This window comes from Lycorma delicatula, chromosome 7, assembly GCF_047948215.1.
Source record: "Lycorma delicatula isolate Av1 chromosome 7, ASM4794821v1, whole genome shotgun sequence".
Taxonomy (NCBI): Eukaryota; Metazoa; Arthropoda; class Insecta; order Hemiptera; family Fulgoridae; genus Lycorma; species Lycorma delicatula.
The window spans coordinates 65,357,573-65,377,858 of record NC_134461.1 but is presented as its reverse complement, the minus strand read 5'-3'; the positions used below and the strand labels follow the sequence as shown (position 1 = coordinate 65,377,858).

At 28.9% G+C, this 20,286-nt stretch overlaps 1 protein-coding gene across 1 annotated transcript in view; it reads right to left on the bottom strand.

Annotated features, from left to right (window-relative positions):
* dysf (neuronal PAS domain protein dysfusion) overlaps positions 1 to 20,286 on the bottom strand; it is a 640,106-nt gene that overhangs the window by 71,391 nt on the left and 548,429 nt on the right. The window contains exon 7 of the mRNA XM_075370678.1: positions 6,807 to 6,913. Coding sequence (XP_075226793.1) covers positions 6,807 to 6,913 — 107 coding nt within the window. The remainder of the gene's footprint in view (positions 1 to 6,806; positions 6,914 to 20,286) is intronic.

The window sequence follows — 20,286 nt, the reverse complement described above, 5'->3', positions numbered from 1 at the left end:
AAAAAATAAATATTTTAAACTATGAAATCACTTAATATTTGATAGTGTCTGAAAATATAGTTTAATTTCTTTACACCATTAATCAGTCGGGTTCGTAAATAGAACAGAAATAAAGAAAATATTAACTTTAAATAGAACCGCAATAAATGAAAAATTAGCTTTAATATAACCATAGATAAATAATAGCGTAAGCATCCGTAATTTTGAATAACCATAAATAAAGCAAAAATTATTACAAGTGGTATCTCCAACAAACCAGATCATCATAACGGTCCATCAAGCATATAGTCTTTTCAGCCCCTAACGTCCTCACTGTTGTCATGTGAGTTCAAACCTAGATGATTAACATGCTTCTTCAACCTGGACACAGATCTCGAAAGTAGGCGTTCAGTTGCTTCTCGAATGTATTCGATAAAAGAAGTTGAGATTCCTTACCCAGTATCCAATACATCCTTTTAAACTTAATGTCAAGTAACTTCCTATTCTCCGTTACACGATCTCTCAAAGTTAAGCTGCGATACTGCCATGAGATATTCTGAAATCATTTAAATGAACTTCACAGCGATCTTTTTTCTCAACGTGAACTTTACGTGGCTATACTTGATCGGATTTACCTTTATTATCCATTTACGTAGCGAAACACTGATGGTATTCACTGCAGACTGTAATTCTCCGAGGCTTAATTCGGGCTATCATCAGCAGCCAAGATTGCCATGTTATCAACTGTAACACTGTCTGGATTAGGTCAGCAGTGTAGACCAGGAGTAGAACCGGACCCAAAACTTAGCTGAAGAACTCCTGATTTATTGTCGCAAAACTTAGACATTTCTTGATTGTAGCTTTGAAACTAACTCGTAAGAAGTGATCATCCAGACAGATGCATAGGATTAAATAATAAGGTTGTGGCAGGCACGATTTTAATTTCAAAAGACCAGGCCACCAAGCTTTGTCAAATGCTTCTTCTACGTCAACAAAGGTCACTAAACAATACCTCTTCTCTTCTAGACACTTGACGATAACACTAGTAACTCTATAGGCTTTTCCAATGTTAAATTACCACCCCCAAAAGCTGAATTGATGGTCGGGTAACACTCCTTAACTTTCTAACTTTGGCCATAGTCTGCGCAGAAAAAGATCCACAAACATTTTTGATAAAATCCGTAGTAGGCTTATAGGCCTATACGAAGTTACTTCTTGCCAGGGTTTGCCAGGTTTCAAGATCATCGTTATCTGATATATTTTTCATTCTGGTGGGTAGTTGTCCTATGGATTGCATTAAATGGATTCTGTATGTAAGAAATAGCTCTAGATTGTAGTGCATCATTGTATCATTCTATGCATAATGTGGTCAAATCCCAGAGCCTTTCATATGTTCTCAATACTCTTCACTTCTTGTGTTACCTCCACCTTCGACAAGAGCCTCAAAGGGAGACATAAAGGAATCGGATTATTTAAGAAGTAATTAATCTCCTGCTCGATACCTCCTTGTATCTCATGCGGCTGGAACACCTTGGCTAGGTGCTTAGCGAACATCTCGGCCTTTGGGCTGTCGTTAGAGGCCCACCTATTAGCCGTTTTTAATGGTGAGAATGAGGTTGGTGGTCGCTTGAATTTTTACGTCACCTTCTACACAGAATGATCTCTCTTCAGGGGAGATAGATCTTCAACATATTCTTTAAATGATTTATTCCTGTGCGTATTTATTAGTACCTTCAATCTGCGGGTCGTCCTGTTGATTGCCGCCCTGTCCACAGATCACCCGAATAGTTGCGATCTCCTTCTAAATTTTCTCTCTGATCTAACTAGGTTCAAAATTTCCCTGGGATAGTTCGTCCTTGTTATATTCCATTTCAAAATTAATTTTGATAATAGAATTTTCGTGGCGGGGTAGTAGCGTCTCGGTCTTTTATACCGAGGTCCCGGGTTTGAATCCCAGTCAAGCATGGTATTTTTTATACGCTAAAACATTTCCATTTCATACTTCAATGCACATGCTTTGAAGCTTATATGGTAAATTAATGATTTTGCAGGATTGATAAAATGAGAACCTTGAAAATCAAAATGTTTAAATCCAAGTCAATTTTTTTGGAAACCAAGAAAATTTACAGATTTCAGAGTAGCAAAAAAGTTAAAGAAAAATTCTTAGTATATACAATGCCAATTTACTATTCTCGAATGTTATTATACCGTTATACAGATTTCACAGTTTTTGAATTTGAGTTATTGTGCTCAAGATTAAATCTTTTATGATTTATTTTAATTTGAACAAAGTATTAAAGTATTTTATAAATATCTTTGTAGGTGATGCTAACGAATCGTGAAACTATTGTTTTTTGTTTAACTGATAAGGTGTGTGACGTTTGTTTGTAACAGTTTGTTAAAAATTGAAAAATATTTAGTTATAATGAATGTCTTAAGTTGCTCGTAAATATAAAAATCAAAACTAATTAAAATTCTCTCCTATCCCATTTTGTGAATGAAAAAGAGGGATAGTACTGTCTAATAAAATAATCTCCAAACGAGTTTTCTCAGCGTTTTTAAAATTTCCTTTACTTAGTTTTCCATAAGAGTATGAACTTTTTTTATAAAATACACAAAACTAAATTTAGGTTTAAATATTGGTTCAACCTAAAAAAAGGTGCTGTATTTTTTTGATTTTTTAAATTCATACATTAATAAGTGAATAATTAACAACTTGCATTTAATCGCTACATTTTAACATCTAGCGAAAAGAAAGATAGACAAACTTTTACTAACTTTTGATAAAATAAGAGGGGATTGATTCATTTATCATGAAAAATTCTTAAAAAAGTAAAAGGAAATATCGTTTATTTGAACGTAGTCGAGAATTGCCTGAAATTGATAGGACGTGGATATTTTAAACAATGGAAATGAGGTTTATAAAATTGAGATAAAAGAAATAAAGATGTCACGAGGGAAATTATAAGGTAAGAAAAAAAACTGTAGTCTAAACTGTGGTTGAATAAAAGAACGATAAAATAATGTTGGTTTGGGAATTAAACGGAAGATGGCCAAGAGGAAGACCCTGGTGGCGATGCATAAATGATTTGATTCTCAATCATTTGATTCTCTTCCTTATTTTAAGTTAACTCCAAATACAATCGTTGATTACTGCATTATTTTTTAAATAATTTATTTATATGCGTTTGTGTGTTTATGTTTGCGCGCGCGCGTACATATATATATATATATATATATATAATATTTATTTTTAATTTTAATTTTTAAAATGTCTTGTCACGTATCGATTTTTTTTTTAATATTCAATAGGTAATTATACTGTTCACTATATGATATCGATAGGGCGTGCTTTTTGTTTTATAAGTACGTAAATGTAACCACAGATTTGATTAATGATAGTAATAATTTACAGTGAAAATGTTTGATATCTATACTGATAGAAAACTCTTATGTATAGATAGTTATAACACGTCACCTACATTATGCAAAAAAAGAAATAAACTAACGTCCTGGTCGTATCAGGTTTTTTTGCCGTAAATTTAATAATTATAGATATAATATTCGGTACCAGACCAGATAAAAAGGTCGGCGTTTGAATTATTAATATTATCACTAACGCATATTACCCATTAATCAATAAATAATTTTTTTATTTAAAGTACATATTATAACAAACAAGAAACAAACGACAACATCAGGTATTAACAGGCTATAATGTGTTTTTAATTGCGCGTGAGGGGGGATAAAGGCGGAAGGTTAGAGATTGGAAAGCGCGGGAATAAGTACCGGTCCGCCCACGCTATGCAAATTGTTCTGATATTAATAATTACCTAATTACAGGTCTTCTAGTGGGGTAACGGAGCGAGATAGCTCTGTATTGCTCAAAATTGAGCCGTCCTATTTGAACAGCCAAATTGCCTTATTACTGGCCTTAGGGGCGGTACACTCCTCAATCTTTCTTACTAACTCTTCTTGATTCTCTCTCGAATCTAACTGACCAATAATTCAAGGTACACAGCCCATTCAAACGTTCTATTCTGCTGCTCTTTGATCTGACATACATATACTCGTGTAACTTACTTATGTATGTATCTAACTACATAATGACCGCTTCTTTTATTATTCGAATTTTTTCTTAGCATGAAATTGTATTATGATCTAAAATCTAACCATATTTTAAAATTTTATTTGATTTTCTTTATTAAATTATATAATTTAATCTTTTTTTTAACTCTGATTTAATATATAGAAACAAAAATGTGTTATTTTATTATAATTAACAGTTCAGTTATTAAAATAAACTATGAAATTAATTTAAATGTCTCGTTTTTTTAAACATTTCTTTTTTATTTTTGCATATACATGGCTAAATAATAAATTTTTTATTCTTAAGTAATCAATATCGGTCTAGAAACTGGGAAAAAATATCAATTTTTACCGTGATACTGTTCTTTTTCAGTAGATTTTTTTTAATTTTATAAATGTTAATAGTTAATCTTTTCTTTTGTTAAAGTGTGTTAAATTGAGTTTTTTTAATACTTTCCTGGAATCATAGTTCTAGAGATATGCTGCAAGAAGGAAATTATGGCAATCTGGAAAAAAATTTGGAATGTTTTTTTTTCATTTCTTGATGATTCATGACCTTGCGACCCCCCAAAAAACGTGATGGATAATGTTCATACGTATATACGGTATGTACGTGTGTTGGCGCATTTGAAGCTGAATAATTTTTGATTGGATAAACCAATTTTGATGAAATTTGTTGGTAAAATTTTGAACAGCCAAATTGCCTTATTACTGGTCTTAGGGGCAGTACACTCCTCAATCTTTCATACTACCTTCTTAATTCTCTCTAATATTACTAACCAATAATTCAAGGTACAGAGCCCATTCAAACGTTCTATTCTGCTGCTCTTTGGTCTGACATATATATATATTCTCGTGTAACTTATTTATGTATCTAACTATATAAAGACCGCTTCTTTTATTATCTCAAGGGGGAGATAATAAAAGAATATCTCAAGGGGGAGGATTTTTTTCTGGAGTCAATTTTATCAAAATTTTGCAAACATAACACCACTTTATATTAAACTTAGTACATGAATACTTATTTATCTATTTAACAAAACACATTTGCCTCAGAATTCCTCCCTTTCCCAAGCTACGGTCTCACTTTATAACACTTTATAAGAGCCCTGTGAGACTGATGTGCCTGCATATTCTTTTTTTTTTTATTTTAGCAATATAAATGTACGTTGGAAAATTATATTAGATCGTAAATTTTAACTAAATTTTTCTAAATGATACTTCCTGGTCAATATGGAACCCTCTCCAAACGTCATCCAAAGCGACGGCTTTGTTTCTTTGCACATTAAGTCCGGGTCACTTTTATCGAAGTTTATTTAATTTACATTAGGACAGACGTTCATTAAAAATTGAATATAAGTCTTAAGAGTGGAATTGTTTTTAAATAATAAGACTTTTATTATTAACTTTGAAAAATGATGTGATAAATATTTACACGTTAAATTTCATTTAAATAAAATACGCGGGTCGTTCAATAATTAGAGACAAATCGAAAGAGTGGAAAAACTATTAAATTAAATAACTGAACTGACTTTTTGACGTAATTAGGTATTCCAAAAAAATCATTATTATAGCCACTATTATTTCAAAATATCGGCCCCGCTTGAAACGTCTACGAGGAAGATCAGTGTGCTGTGGTAAGATTTTTATTCTGAAGGTTAAAAACCGGTCAAAATTCATTCGCGGATGTTAAAACAGATTTATAAAAAGTGTACTTATCGAATAAAGTTTTACAAGTGGATTAAATTATTTTAATCGGACAGATATTCATCTTAGTGGAAGTTTCGACTGACGATTTGAAAAATCGGGTTAAAGATCTTATTCGCAAGGACAGACGCATAAAAATTTAGGAAACTGTAGAAATTTATAATACAAGTATTGGAACTAGCTATCCCATTATAAAGTTGGATTACTGCAAAACGTGTTCGAAGTGGGTTCAAAACCGGTCAGTTTAAAATCGCAAACGACACCTTACTACTTCTGTTTTTAGTGGAAGATAATGCTTTTAGATCGTATAATAACTGATGATGAATCTTGGATTGGAAAAATTCGGTTTCGCCCTCTAGGAAAAACACAAAACTCACTCATCATTTTGTAAAGTAATGCTAACGGTGTTTTCGCGAATATAACCTAATTTATTGCAATTACATGATAAAAATACTCGCAATCGACAGTGAGTAATATTGTGGCATGATAGAAAATAAACTTAAAGCTGCAATAAGGACGAAAAATCTCGATTTTTCTCTCAAATGGTGTAATTCTTCTGCACGATAACACTTTTACCACACCGTACAATGTTGTCTCATCTACCTAACATTCCCAATATCACACCATCAAATTGTCTTTCTGTTTGGTACTCTCAACGAAGTTTTACGAGGTTCTGAGTTAGACACCAGTGAGTCAGTCAAGAATGCGGTAAAAGAATGGCGGAGACTTGAATTGAGCAACTCTTTATAATTAGAATATGAAAGCTCAGAGAACAATGGAAAAAGTGTATGTTACCAGAAATTATGTTGAAAAGAGTAGCTTTAGTTTCATTATCATTGAACAAATTAAAGTGTTTGACATTTGCTTTTTTAATTATTGACGACCCTTCGTAATATTGTATTATTTTTATTGAATTTAAGATTATTGAAATCTGTTTTTAAAATAATAATAATAATAATACAGTAATAATAATTTTTATAACTAAAACATATACATTCTTATAAAAATTATTATATTGATAAATAACTTACTTAGTCTTAATTTACTTTGAGCTTCTCTCATACAATCCCAATGTAATAATTGATACCATGAGATACCTTGTAGTTCATTTCTAGGAAAACCCAAATGAAATTCACCGCTGAAAAAGAATAAAATATAAAGTTTAGTTGAGTATTATTATTTTATACCTGTGGTATACTTTAATTTATTAATCTAAATTATTTTAATCAAAATTGATAAAAAAAAAATAATGTTTAGAGATTATAATAAAATATTTACTCTTTAAGCCTTCAAATTTATCTTATTATTTTCTTTTTAAAAGCGGATGTTCTTTGTTTAGTAATGTTTACATTACCTGAATCTTTTTACAAAGAAGCGTCTAAAGGTTTCATAAATTACTATCTTTCGGATATTTTCAATGTAGATGGAATGTTAAAGCGATAAATAGCTTTCATTTAAGATTAAATAATTTACAAAAATGGTTATAATTTTATATTGCAACTTTGTTTCGGCGCCACATCAATATCCATCGATGTAATACAGTGCTTTTCTGACCATACTATTAAAATATGAATATATAATTTTGAAAAAATTGTTTCAGGCTTCTAAAAGAAGTTGCCAAGTAAAAAAATGAATGTACATATTTCTGAAAGCATAAAGACCGTAAGAAATGCAATGTAATTTTTCCCTAAATGGTCTATCCATCGCCGTATATATCGTATGAGTTGTCAAGCATTGCATTTGACTTTTGAAGTACGGAAAAATTATTGTTTTATGTTAGATTTTTAATATTGTTATTATTAAGCATTTAACATACCGCATAGGCGTTTTAATTTTTAAGGGCAGCTTTTTTTTTAAATTTATTTATAGTCGCATCAATAATTAAAGTCATTAGCGACTTATCAGTGTAATGTAATTGCACCGATAAATTTGTAGTCTTGAACAAACTCAGGTAATCATGTCTAAGGTCATGTCCTGAGATATGAGGTTAATTGAAACCCAACCACCAAAGAACACCAGTATCCACGATATAGTATTCAAATTCGAAAAAAAAACTATCTTTTTCAGGATTTGAATCTGAAAACTTCGACTTTGAAGTCAGCTCATTTACGACGATGAGTTTATTATTTGACCAACCTGGCGGGTTAAGGTCAGTTTTAATTATTAATTTTTAATCATTTACTTTAATATTTTGTATCCGGGCGCGCTGATAACGACACCTGGTTGTGCGCCTAGGAAAAAAATCGATTGCGATTATGAAACCTTTTTTATTTTACTGTTTAACCTCCGCAACCACCGTAAGATTACTTCGGAGGATGAATGAGGGTGATGTGTAACAATTTAAATGAGTTTAAATTTTCATTCATTTTTTTTTTTTTTTTTTTTTTTTAACTGTCAGGTTGAAATACTGTCTCAGGTTGATCATTCCTGAAGTGTGTAGTTAATTGAAACCCAACCATCAAAGAACACCGGTATCTCCACGATCTAGTTTTCAAATCCGTATAAAAGTAATCTTTACTAGGATTTGAACCTTACAGCTCTTGACTTTGAAATCAGTTGATTTGCGATATTGAGTTTACATGGGAAAGAACCTGAAATTCATGGGAAACAACCTGAAAATTTAATGGGGGTTCTCTAAAACGTGTTCTCTTTGCATTTACGATGAAAATAAAAATTTTTTAAAGATTTTTCTAACACTCATTCATTAAATTTTTCGTGACGATTGTCATAATTCAGAATAAGACTTAATTGGGAAGTTAAGTGAACTTGAATTATAACTTACTTCCTTGCTGCCAACTTTAAGTAGCCTGTTTGTGTGCTTTCCTGACTTTTTTGTTATTTCCAACCAGAAAGATGTGTGGAAAACAATTTCAACAGGGATTCTATGATCAAGAAATTGACTTTTTTTTTCATTGAATCTATTAAAAAATTTCGTAGTTAAGAACGCTTATTATTTTTATTATAAAATTAGAAACATTTGAATTTTATTGTAACTGCTAAAATTTTTGAATAAATTGTATTTTGAATTAAAAAAATTGTCGTATAAAAAAAATCTTATAAAAATCCCAACTTGATCATTATTTTCCGAAATTTTCAATGTTTTTTCTTTTGATTAAATAGTTATTCAATAAATGTGTATGGATTAGTACAATACTTTAGCCTTAATAAATCAATTTTTATATATTGGAAATTTTATATATTAGCGAAATTTAATAAAGAATGTACCAGTAGAGACTGAAAGTTCTGTATTAGGTTTTATTCAGAAAGAGTAATTAATTGTAAATATTCCGCATAATTCTTTCTTTATAAAAAAGATTATAAATAAATAAAAATATTTCTTTGAAAATTTGTCTAACCTGAGATTTGGGTAAATTTTTAAATGAATTTTATTAACAGGAAATTGTTGAGTTAACTCTCATATAAAATTCAACGAAACAGTTCATTATAAAATTTCAATAGGTATGTGTGAAATTGTTTTGGGTTTTGATTTTGATTTCGGTTTTCGGATTAAGCATCGTTAGAGGATTATAAAAATTCATGACTGGCATTTCGGCATTCGGTTTCACCTCAAAATGGCCTCCAAAATTAAAATTTTGTAATAATCATTACTCAATAACGGTGTAAGCTATTAAGTTGGCTCAAACGCACTAATCTAAGGTTTACTAAAATATATAAATATGAATTTTATAAAACAAATTTAAGATTTAAAATGGCGGAAAAAATATGCCATAAATCGCCAAAACACCAGTTAAATAAATTATATTAACTTAGCGTAGGATCCCCGACAGAAAAATATCATTAAACCATTTTAAATCACTTGCGCCACCTGCAGATTTAAAAAAGGTTTTTTAATTTAAAGTGAAAAAAATATATAACTTTATAATTGTAAAAGGTAATGAAAAGGACCCATCAACGTCATGTAAGACTTAGATTAAGATTAACGTATGTTAAATCAAAATAATAATATTTAAATATATTACCAAAAAAAATGTAATGTTTGAGCTAATTAGAAGTTAGAAATAATAACTTTGTTAGAAATGTATTAATAATTGAGAGAATAATAATAAAAGTAATAATGTTCATTCGGGAAAGTCTTAACTAGATTTTTCATTGATAACCGGTTTATTTATAATTTTGTAAAAAAAAATTATATACCACACTGTGCATGTATGAGACTTGCTACTAAGTGATTACTTCTATGTAAATGTAAAGTTATTTATATAGCGGATTGATTCACCGTAAGATGTCGGTTATTCGTGTTTTCACACGTCAATATGTAGGTTTAAAAGGCATTATTTAATTTAGTTGATAAGCCAGCCGGTTTATTTTCTATGTGATGTGTTTTCTCGTTACAGTTATCGTGATCTAATGACTATTGTAATAGATGATCTTAGTTTTAGTTATCGTGATCGACTATCGATTGTAAAAGATAATTTTAGAACACATAAAGTAACTATTTTAGTGATGCTCAAACTCGAGTCACTTGGCAGGCCAATTCCTATGCAAATCGTTAACTGTGGGTGTCCACAGTTTTCAACGTAAGTACACGCATTCGTATGTGTCGTACTAAAGTTTTTATACATTCGCGTAGCTAGCTCATTTATTAAGTTAAGACTAAGTTCTTTTTCACACGCATTCATGTAGAGCCTGTTTAGATAGCTAGTGTAACTGGGCCAGTCAGTTTAGCGCTTAGTATGTACTAAGTATTTACTCTGTTATTTTATGAGAACACTGACACCTACATTTTCCCTCTTATATTATTCTTAAGTTATCTAAACATGTAATAAATAACTGTACATCTACACATTATTAATAAGTATGTAACATCTTTAGTATATATATTTTATTACGTTTATTTTAAAGTTATATAAGTAATAAAAAAAATAATAATAAAAAAAAAAAAGATTATACGTAAAATTATCCGTTAGATTTGCTTTATTAATTGTTTCAATATAAAAAAATAAAACACATTTTAATATCGACGTATATATTTTGCACATATTTTTGGGTCTCTTTTTAAGCGTTTCCTATGTTTTAAAAAAATTCTTTTCCTAATTCTCGCCGATTTATATAAAATTATGATATGATATCATTTATATCACCATATCAAATGATGAAATAATGTCGTAGATAAATAATTCTGTAAAACTGTTAACTATGTTGGCCTGTATTGCATATCTGTCCGCATTATTAATATCTCCTTGTTCTGTAGAAAAAAAATTAATATGCCTGGATAATATGACCCTGTTAGTTATACACTATAACAGATAGTGTATAGTGTTTAGTTAGGTTTGTAGAAAAATACTTTAAAGGTTATTTTTCTCCGTACGGCAATTCTGTTTTTGATAAACCTAATTACAAAATGATAACTGAAACTTTGCATTTTGTGGAAATTCACTCGGCAAATTTGTGGAAGAAAACAATTCATAAGTAATGCATAATAAAATAGTGCAGGTTACGTAATTATGGAGCATTATTTTTACATCACTATTTTCTAGTCCACGCGGTATCTGTTTTGGGTTAGACATTTTCTATATGATTGTTAATTTTTGTTTTAATGCCTCCGGAATGTTATCAGAAATGATTAATTCGTTATGCGCCTGTCGAAAAAGGTGTGATTAAATTTTGATTAAACAAAATGTAAAAAAATCGCAAAAATATCCATTTCTTTCTCCTATTTTCCTAGATAACTCGATAACTATTCATTTTAGAGAAAAGATCGAGAGAAGAAAAAGGTTTTGTTATTAAATTTTACACACAATGTCATCGGTTGTAAATCGAAAAATACATTATTATTGACGCAAAAATAGGAATAACTGTCAAAAAAGGAAAAAAGAACAACATTTTTTTGGAAATTTTTATCTAATACTTATATTATACATAGGACCTTCAGATTTTGCCTGAAAGATCTTTTTGATATGATAAAGCAACACGCCAAATTTCAACAAAATCGGTCAAACAGCTTTTTACGCAATAAATTTTCAATCGAGATTTTAAAAAAAATATGCGATTTTTCCAGAGTCTGAAATAAACTCTATAGATACTTGAAAATTTAATCACTTATAAAAGAGCACTGAAACTTTTAAATGCATTTTGAAAAATGCATTTAAAGATTAATTAGGAGATACTAGGGAATTTTTCAAACGGACTCACAATTTTAACAAACAAAATATTTTGTTTTTTTTTAAATCGATGTCTTGTAAGTTAAAATGTTCAAATACCATACTGGCAAACGAAAATTATTGCTAAATTATCGGTTTATTAATTTATCGATAATAATTTATTTCAAAAGTTGCACAATGGCGATCAACTTTATTAGGTTATATCTCCGAAGATAATTAACGAATAGAATTTTTTTTTAAGAAGTGTCTTTCCGTGTACTTTTAAGATGTGGGCTTTTTGAAATTAATTTAGGTTAAAAATTCATGAAGATATCCAATTTGTTTAAAAGCAACCATACTTAAGAATAACAAACACATCATGTCTGATTAAAAAGGAAAGTGAAGAGTGAAGTGGTTTCCTGCTGACTTTTTCTTTAACCCGAAGTACATTTGCATACCACTACGAAAGGACATCAAAATTGTTGTATTATTTAGTGGTACAAGTAACATTCTCATGATGTTGACCAAAGAAACTGCTAAATATAAAACAGCATTTATCTCGGAGAAAACGACTCTGACTAGTGCTTCGTGCAACTTTACACCTGGAACCCAATAAGAAAACTTGACCCGGTAGAGTAAAGTAACAAATAATATAACCATCTCTGTTGTAAAAATATGTTTTATGTACACTGATTTAATTTATGAGGGGAAAAATAAAAACTATTTGTTAAAATTTCTGTACCCAGACTAAACATCACGCATTATACTATTTTCTTCACATAAATTAGGATAAGATAAAACCTTTCCACTCAATAACAAAAGGCTATTGCTTTATAAACATGTAAATCCATTTTATATATATATATATATATATATATGTATATAAAATGTTCTTTTTTTTAAATTTATTTTACATGCCGTCTTAGTATTTTTATTACATAGATAAAATTTTATGTGATTGTGTTGCATTTTAATATCTTATGACTATTGATGATTATATTTTAACAATCAAAATGAGTATTTAGTAACAGAATTCTGTTTTATATACTCGTAAACTGAGATCTTTATGTATTTATTGAGACCTTATGTGTTATCATATTTATTTTGTATAATAATAATAATAATAATGAAAAGTAAAAGTTGCATTTTTCCTCCGCTGTATCATAAAGAAATTAGAAAACATATATAAATATATGTTTAGAAATATGTGATTTTTGCTGGAGTTTCAGAAACACAGTTACAAGGGAAATCAAAACTCTTTACGATAACAGTTTTGTATATGTAGCGGTTTAAGTTTAAAAAACATAAATGTGTAAATATATTCCATCTTTTCATCACACCTGGTCAATTTTTTCACGTGTTTGTCAATTTTTCTTCAATGAAACGCATACAATATTCTCGGAATTCTATATTATTTGTTGAAAGAGACCATTCGGAGCTCTCTGTAAAAAAATATGAATATATGTTGTTTGCATACAGATAATTAATATTTTTATAGATATTCCCGTTTTCATACTTTTCCTATTATTTTATCTATAATCATTATAATTGTTACATTTGTTCATTTTTATTTGATGTTTAGTGAAGCATAAACAAACACGTGATGTAAAAAGGAGATTTCTTTTGCAAAATAAGTGGCATAAAATGACAAATGTAGAGAAAAAATTGTTAATTTCTGCGAAGAAAAAAAATAATTGGAATAAAAAGAAGAAGAAATCTGAGACCATAATGGACAAAAAAGTAAATGGCAGGCCAGAAATGAGATTGAAAGTTGAGATCTTTACTAAACTATTACTAAACACAAATAAAATTTGTTGAAATATTCTTGGAGTGACCTACATCAAAGAAACAGTAAAATAAGCTATAAATAAAGATGAATTATGAGGAAGACTGTTTGTGTATGCGTGTGCGCGTGCGCTTATGCGCTTTCAGTATTAATTTTTAATGTATTTATTCATTTTATATTCTCGTGGAGGAAAACGGAAATAGAAAATAATAGGTTGTGGTTGTCAAAAAGCTAAAATGAAATAAAAACTGGAAAGAATTGATACGGAGATGGGAAGAAGAGTTAATACTTAAGATATGGATAATGGGACATACAACAAGTATATCTAGAGGGTTCTGGATAAGCGAGATGGGAGTTTCATTATGACTTCATGCGGTGACTCCTTTTATAGACCAATTCCACCTCTTTATGGTGTGTGAAATGATTTGCTGAGACTCTTAACAGGTAATAAACAATCCGCGTCCCTTATTTAGAGATATTCCGTCAAGCTATCGCTTACTTTTCTTTTTAACATTACCTATTTACTATTGTATAGTATACAATATATATATATATATATGCTATATTTATTAATAATATAGTTTAAAGATAATTGAGCAATTTAATTTACATCTTTAGTAGAACGTCTGTAGACTTGAACGCTTCGCTTATTTTATGAGTCTAGTGTTCACGTGTCAAGTTGTAATACTGGTTGTTTTTTGTTTTGTGTTTTTTTTTTAATCTTAATTCGCTCATCTTTCTGACTCATCAATTTTTACTCTTGTTCAGTAGATGTTTAGCATTTTATTATTTTGATATTATTATTATTATTAAACTGTAAAATTATTACATAATAAAGTAATCTGTATAATAAAAATTTATGACTTATTAAATTGTTACAAAATTGTTATTATAATTTTCACAATAATTTAATAATATACCTGATTTATTTTTTATTAAGTATTATTATACATCTATAAAATAACAAACAACCCCTCTTCACCATATAGAAATGTATTAATAATAAAAAAATTATGGTTTCACATTTTTCAGTTTTGTCATTTGTGCGTGGCACATGTAATATTTGTCATCAATGTGACACAGTCTATACATGAAATATACCTTGTTTTATTATAATTGTATACTCCCGTTTGAAATATATCTTCTCTTGAGGCTGTTTCAGAAACAAGTTTTCAACGGCTGTTAGATCACTGCTTGTCACCCGTAAATATGAGTTGACATATTTTCTAAATTAAATGTTTACACGTATCAATATGTTTACCTTTACGAATGAGACTAGTTATTAAATGAAAAATGTTATTTCCTTCGTAAAAAAGAAAGAAAAAATGTAGTAACTTTTTCCGAATAAGTAAAAATATAATATCCAAGTAGACAACAGAAATATTTTATTATAATTCAGAGGAGTACATATGAAAAAGGACCTAAATTTATGCTTCCGTTCCTAATTTAAATAAGCTATTGACCAATTTTAATTATATTTTCTCAAATTTATTTAAAATACCTATTTAAAAAACTCTATAATATATTTGACGTTAAAATTTTCGTGAAAATTCTTCCATATAAGTTATTGTTAAAAACTTACAACGGTACCACCCGAGACACTTCCTATATAAAGAATATTTGATGAGTGAGATCGGTCTATTTGATGAAGAAAAAAGAAGAAGTGAAATATGAAAGAAAAGAAAATCCATTCCTATATAGAACTTCCTATTTTATTGAAATTAATAATAATAAAATTAAAATTTGATTCTAATATGTTAAATATCTTTTACTTACTTTTCTTTAACTAACAATGATTTTTTTCATATCTGTCCTCAAATCTTGTATCCTTAATTTAAGATACTTTTTGACACTGCCGATTGATAAAATTTTGCACAGTTACAAGGTTGAGTGACAACACAATATCTCACCATTACTTTTGTAAAAATCCCTCCGTACGGGGGTAAATTAAGGGTGCAGGTGTAATAATTTAACACCCTTCCTGACATTGCCTATTGATGAGATTTTTGCACAGTTACTAAGGTCGGGTGACAATACAATATTCTACCATTACTTTTGCAATCATCCCACCATATGTGGAGTAAATTAAGGGTGGAAATTAATAATGCATTTAATAATGCAATTAATTATGCAGTAATAATGATGAATTATATCAGAGATGGATTGAATGAGAAATCTTTTATAAAAACTCATAAAAACGTTTTTCGAGAATTTTGATATTTATTATTAAGCAAATGAAATAAAAAACAACACTTCAAAAACCTCACTATTTTCTTACTTTGTATAGTAAATGTTTGATTAAAAATTTGTTTGATGTTTTATAAATGTTAGAAATTTCAATATATGATGCTATCTTTTGAAATCCAGATTAACCTACTAATTAAACTCATGCAATGTATGATAAATTGATTAAAGTATGACTAAAAAGTATAAAGCAAGTTTTTAAAAATTTTGAAATATTAATAATACACTCTTGTTAAAAATATGCGCGAGGTTGTTGATTAAATTTAAAAAAAATCATAATTAAATAAAATAAAAGAACTAAGTAACAGTCTTTTTTTTTTATCAAAAAACATTTCTTCAGCATTCATATATATATATATATATATATATAATTAGCATAAATAATAATGGGTGACATACTTGGAAGTTGAATACCGACAAAACTGTCTCAAAAGGTATAAAAAGAAAGTTAACGTAGATAAATAAGTTAGTAGTGAAATATTGTACAATATTTATTTTATAGTTTTGTATTCTATAAACAAACAAGCATTACCGTAGAAAACTTTCATAATGTCATACTAGAACTGTATAACCACACTGAAGCAACTATTTCAATAAATAAAATTATGAAAAGGAAGTTAATGGAGTGGAGAGGTTTTTAATAGTTCTTTTTATAGAACTGTTATAATACTAGTGTTTGAACTTTCTTTAACTTCTCCTCGCTTATTCTAATACTTTTATTCAGATATTTTATTATCAAGATTATTAAAATATACATACGCGCACACCTACCAACCGACACCCGTTGGAATATTTTTTTTTAACGTCAATTCATCTTCCGATTAAGTATTATATCTTTCTATGAAGAAAAAAAGGATCTTCTTGTCTAATACGAATAACCTAAATCCCTTGTCAATTTTTTACCATTGATTTTAGTTAAATATGTATATATTTACATAAAACATATTTAATTATACCTAAAACTGTATTTTTATGTGTAAACATGTATTACATAATATATATATTAATTAAAGAATTTATACAAATTTTGACGCAAAGAAAATAATTTAGAACCTTAAAAATGATTTTAAATAATTGTTTGGTATTGTTCATATTGTAAATATTAAATACAGTAGAATCTCTATTATCCGTTGGAAGTCAACGGATATAAGCTTAGATATTCTTCTTAATAAATACTGTAAACAAGTTAATAAATTGTTAATACCTTATAATATGCAGTGATTAAATAAATTTAAAAAATCCCTTTCGGCACGCCGGAAAGCGGAGGTAGATTTCACCGGTGCTAAGTAGGGAATAAAAACGATTTCCATTTTGAAGTTAAGAAAAACTTCAAATTTACTCAATACGACAATGGTTGCATGTGATACAGTTTCCCATGTTTAGCATACGACAAGCCTCATCTTACAATTCTAGAAATATTTTGGTCATCCCTTGCCGTAAGGGTTGGTCATATCAAAAATTGTTTCAACCAAAAGTTTTAGGTATTGTTTAGAGTATTAATGACTACTTTAAACCGATTCGATACTGTGCCTATTAAGGAAGGTATGATTCTTTTTTGCCCACCCCTGGACCAATGATTGATGATATCAAAAAACTTAAATCAGATAAGTTTTAAGCCCTTATCCAAAGGATAGTAGGAACATTAAACGAATTCGATATTTTACTTAATAAGAAAGTTATAGCGATGTTTTGTTTTTTCGAAAAAGCCGCCTATCGTCCGATTTTGGCCGTTACAAACTCGACCGATAGTTTGGGACGAGTTATTGTTAAGGAACAATTTGAAAGTGATTGGCGCAAAATTACGGCAGTTATCGTGTTCACAAAAAAGTGAAATATTTATAAATTTTTGAGCTGACGTTGGTTTTGTGGTCTGGGGGATGTGAAACGCGAAGATATATGGAAATTTTCAGGTACCCATTACAATAGGTAGCTTTCTTATGAAATCTACCTAAAAAACAAAACATAAATGTATTTATTGGCATTCAGTACTAGTTTTAATCCATAATTTTTACTATAAAATATATCAAGTATAAAATTATGGTGATTTTGATGGAAAAATTTTGTTCATTTTTGTATGAATTTTTGGATTCAGATTTAAAACATCGAAAATTTCATAAAAAGTGGTAAGAGGAGAATGTTCGTACGCGCGCTTACATATTTTGTGACGTTTAGGTTGATATAATTAAAAAGAAATACATAAGTAATCAGTGATAGTCTTGATTAAAATCATCAAATTTGATATGGTGACTTCCGTATATATCGATAACAGTTGCTGATAACGTTTGTATTCGGACCTAATTTTAAATTAAGGCGTTGATAGAGGGATATAAACGGCATATTTCGGATGGGGCTTGAATTTATTCGTTTCTATTAACAAATAAAAAAATTTATGAATTAGGTAATATGCTATTTCCCTCCAGCTTTTTTGTTTTTTACTTTATAATAAATTCTATATATAAGTTATTGTTACTATTAAATTTTGGTATTTGGATCTCAAAAAGGTAAATAGTTGGAAAAGGTTGATCTGTACCTATAAAACAAGATGTCCTGACTGATTCATAAACAACGCCCAGCAAAAACTATTGAAGAAAAATTGATGAAAAATTTTATTCATGTTTTTCATACGGTGTAAGTGCACATTAAGAAAGAATTTTTTGAAATTCCGAGTTTAAAGTGGTAAAATAATGAAACTTAAAATTTTAATATTTTTTTCTTCTCGGTAACAAATGAAGATATGTACCTGAATTTTGGTGTGTGTAATCTTCATGTGAATATCTAAAAAATAATTTCTAGATTTTTCAAAATTCGAAAGGGGGTGAAGGAAATTATAAAAATTTTGAAGAATAATTGCAAATTTTCCCCATTTCTGACTGCACTAAACGAGATATTTACTGTTTTCGGACTTGAAAATACTCTTAAATATCTAAACATTTTTTTGGGTTTCTTTGTATTTCGATTTTTTAAAGGGGTTCGATGGTATACGGGACGATAGCTCAACCAACACATTGTTACTGTATGTGCGACCGTGAGTGATTGCTCCTGCCTCCAGTAACTTGATTAATAAAAGAAGATGATTAAAAAGTTAATAAAATAAAAAAAATTAAAAAAAGATGGGAAACGAAGTACGGTTATCTCCTACTGGTGTTTATCGGGTAACAGTAAGAGCCGGGCAAAACGCATTTTTACCAGTATGAAGCATGGGTAACCAACTGTAACTATTATTTCTTAAGATGGAGACCGACTATTTTGAAATCCGCATTCTTCAGATCACTTAAAGTTTCCGGTCCTGTACTGACCAAACTGTTGCTATGAAGAAATTATATTTGCCTGGAAAGGTTCAGCAACCGTTGGTTATCTTTTGCTATCTTATTTGCTGTTAAAATTGATTTGGATTCTGCGATATACATTATCGTAGAATCCAAACTATTGTATACATGTTTGACCACTGCTTTTTTTTAACACTTGACTGCAAAGATCTTGAAACACTTTAATACCAATAATTCATATCAACTGATATTTTTTAAGTTACTTTTGTTACAATTTTCTTTCTATCTTCTTCGAGTTAAAATTTTCCAAAAAGGACTAGATTTTATTAGTTCATCGTCATCCGTATTTTAAAATAATAATTTTGTTATCTCGTTTATAAAACATCTACTTCCCACAGTAAAATGGGGACTTACTAACATATTTTCAGAATTTTATATTTTATTTTAACTGTCTATAATTGGATTCCGTGTGTCGAATAGGTAGTTACATGCCATAAATTATCTTCCAACCTCTTGGAACAGTATTAACATTAAGACAAATCCAAAGTTTAGTGATATAAAATTCGCTTACGTAGTACGGTCTGCATCTGTATAATAGTCATTAAATCACAAACAGTAGCGCATATTACGATGCTGTAAACAAGTGAAGTAGAAGGTAGGTTTTTCTTTGACAATTAAAGGTTTTTTTTGAATAAATAAGGTTTTATTGTAACTAAAAGAATTTATCTACTTATGTCACATGTTAATATATAACATTGAATTTTATTAAATAAAAAATATGTTTTCTTGAACAAAATTACAACATGAGGTTGAAACAAAATTAGTTTACCAGTACTTTAAGAGGTTAAAAAACCAAAAAAAAAATCTTTTGAGTAAAACATTTAACTACTTCTATGGCCTAAAATACTCACACGAATTTATGAAATCACTTTTAATAAATTCCTTAAAATTTACAAAGGACTAACAGGTAGGTCTTACCATAAAGTTTTCAAATAATAAAACTACATAAACAGTAATAGTTATTGATGTAATATCAACACATTTTAATTTAAATCATTGTAAACACACTAAAAGACAAAAAAAAATTTAATACATTTCAATAACATAAAATTGA